The following is a 912-nucleotide window of genomic DNA, read 5'->3' on the forward strand; positions in this document are numbered from 1 at the left end:
CGGCGGGAGCGCAGGGGCACGCAGCCGCCCACCGCCGGCGCCGTTTCATAGTTTACGGGGGATTTGCAAGGCGCCCGAGCTATTTCTGGGTAGCTGTGGCCAGTGTATTTACTAAAAATGTGAGGTAGATGAGCGGCCGGTAGCAAGGCTGTGTCCCCTGGGCGCAGAGCTTTCCTCCGGACGGGCAGCAGCGGCCGAGGAGAGTCGCTCAGACCCAGCCAAAGTTTGTTCTCCTTCCAGAAGCCGGAGAAGGGGTCGGCGGGAGAGAGCTCCGTTCGGAGATCGGTGGCAGACAGCGCCCGGCTTAGTTTCCTCCGTTTCGTTTTAAGAACCCGTTCGGTTTTGCAGGATGTGTATAGGGCTTCCACGTCCTCTCTGGAGATCAGGGTGCATTTGGCGGCGTGGAAAGCGATGGAGTTGATRGCTTTGAGTTTCCTCAACTCCTCCAAGTCGCAGTGATGCTTTTTTACTTTTAAATGATCCATTCGCTTGTGCACGGTAGTTCGCGGGATGTTTTTGAGCAGGTCTGTAAAAACCTGGGAGAGTGCAAACATTTGCTTTCCTTTAATGATGAGGTAGCCGAGCCTCACACCATCCACCTCTTCAAAACCCGACTTCAGGTCTCCCATTTCGTGAATTAAATTATTCCCAGCATTTGCAGAGAGAGAGAGATGAAGAAAAAAAAAAAGAAAAAAAAAGAAAAAAAAGGAAAAAGCCACACACACACAATCCTCAGCCAGATGCTGTATTTGTCTCAAGGCATCCTGCTAATAAAATATAACAAAGGCTGTTATTCCTGGTGAATGAAGTGCCAAACTTTAGACAAAATTTAAAAAAAAAATAAATTAAAAAATACCGTGAGGCCACAATCAATATATAATCTTAAAAATCGGGCGTGCCAAAGTGTTTCTC

The 912-nt window shown here is 48.3% G+C and overlaps 1 protein-coding gene across 1 annotated transcript in view; it reads right to left on the reverse strand.

Moving 5' to 3' along the window:
• SKIDA1 (SKI/DACH domain containing 1) overlaps nt 1-653 on the reverse strand; it is a 3,773-nt gene extending 3,120 nt beyond the window's left edge. Inside the window, exon 1 of the mRNA XM_057383661.1 lies at nt 1-653. This exon is cut by the window's left edge and continues 3,120 nt beyond it. Within this exon, the coding sequence (XP_057239644.1) occupies nt 1-629 (629 nt within the window). The 5' untranslated portion in view covers nt 630-653.
• Between the last annotated feature and the right edge of the window lie 259 nt (nt 654-912).

The sequence above is a fragment of the Malurus melanocephalus genome, unplaced genomic scaffold (genome assembly GCF_030028575.1).
Source record: "Malurus melanocephalus ecotype Western Australia unplaced genomic scaffold, MMel_1.1 scaffold_14, whole genome shotgun sequence".
NCBI lineage: Eukaryota > Metazoa > Chordata > Aves > Passeriformes > Maluridae > Malurus > Malurus melanocephalus.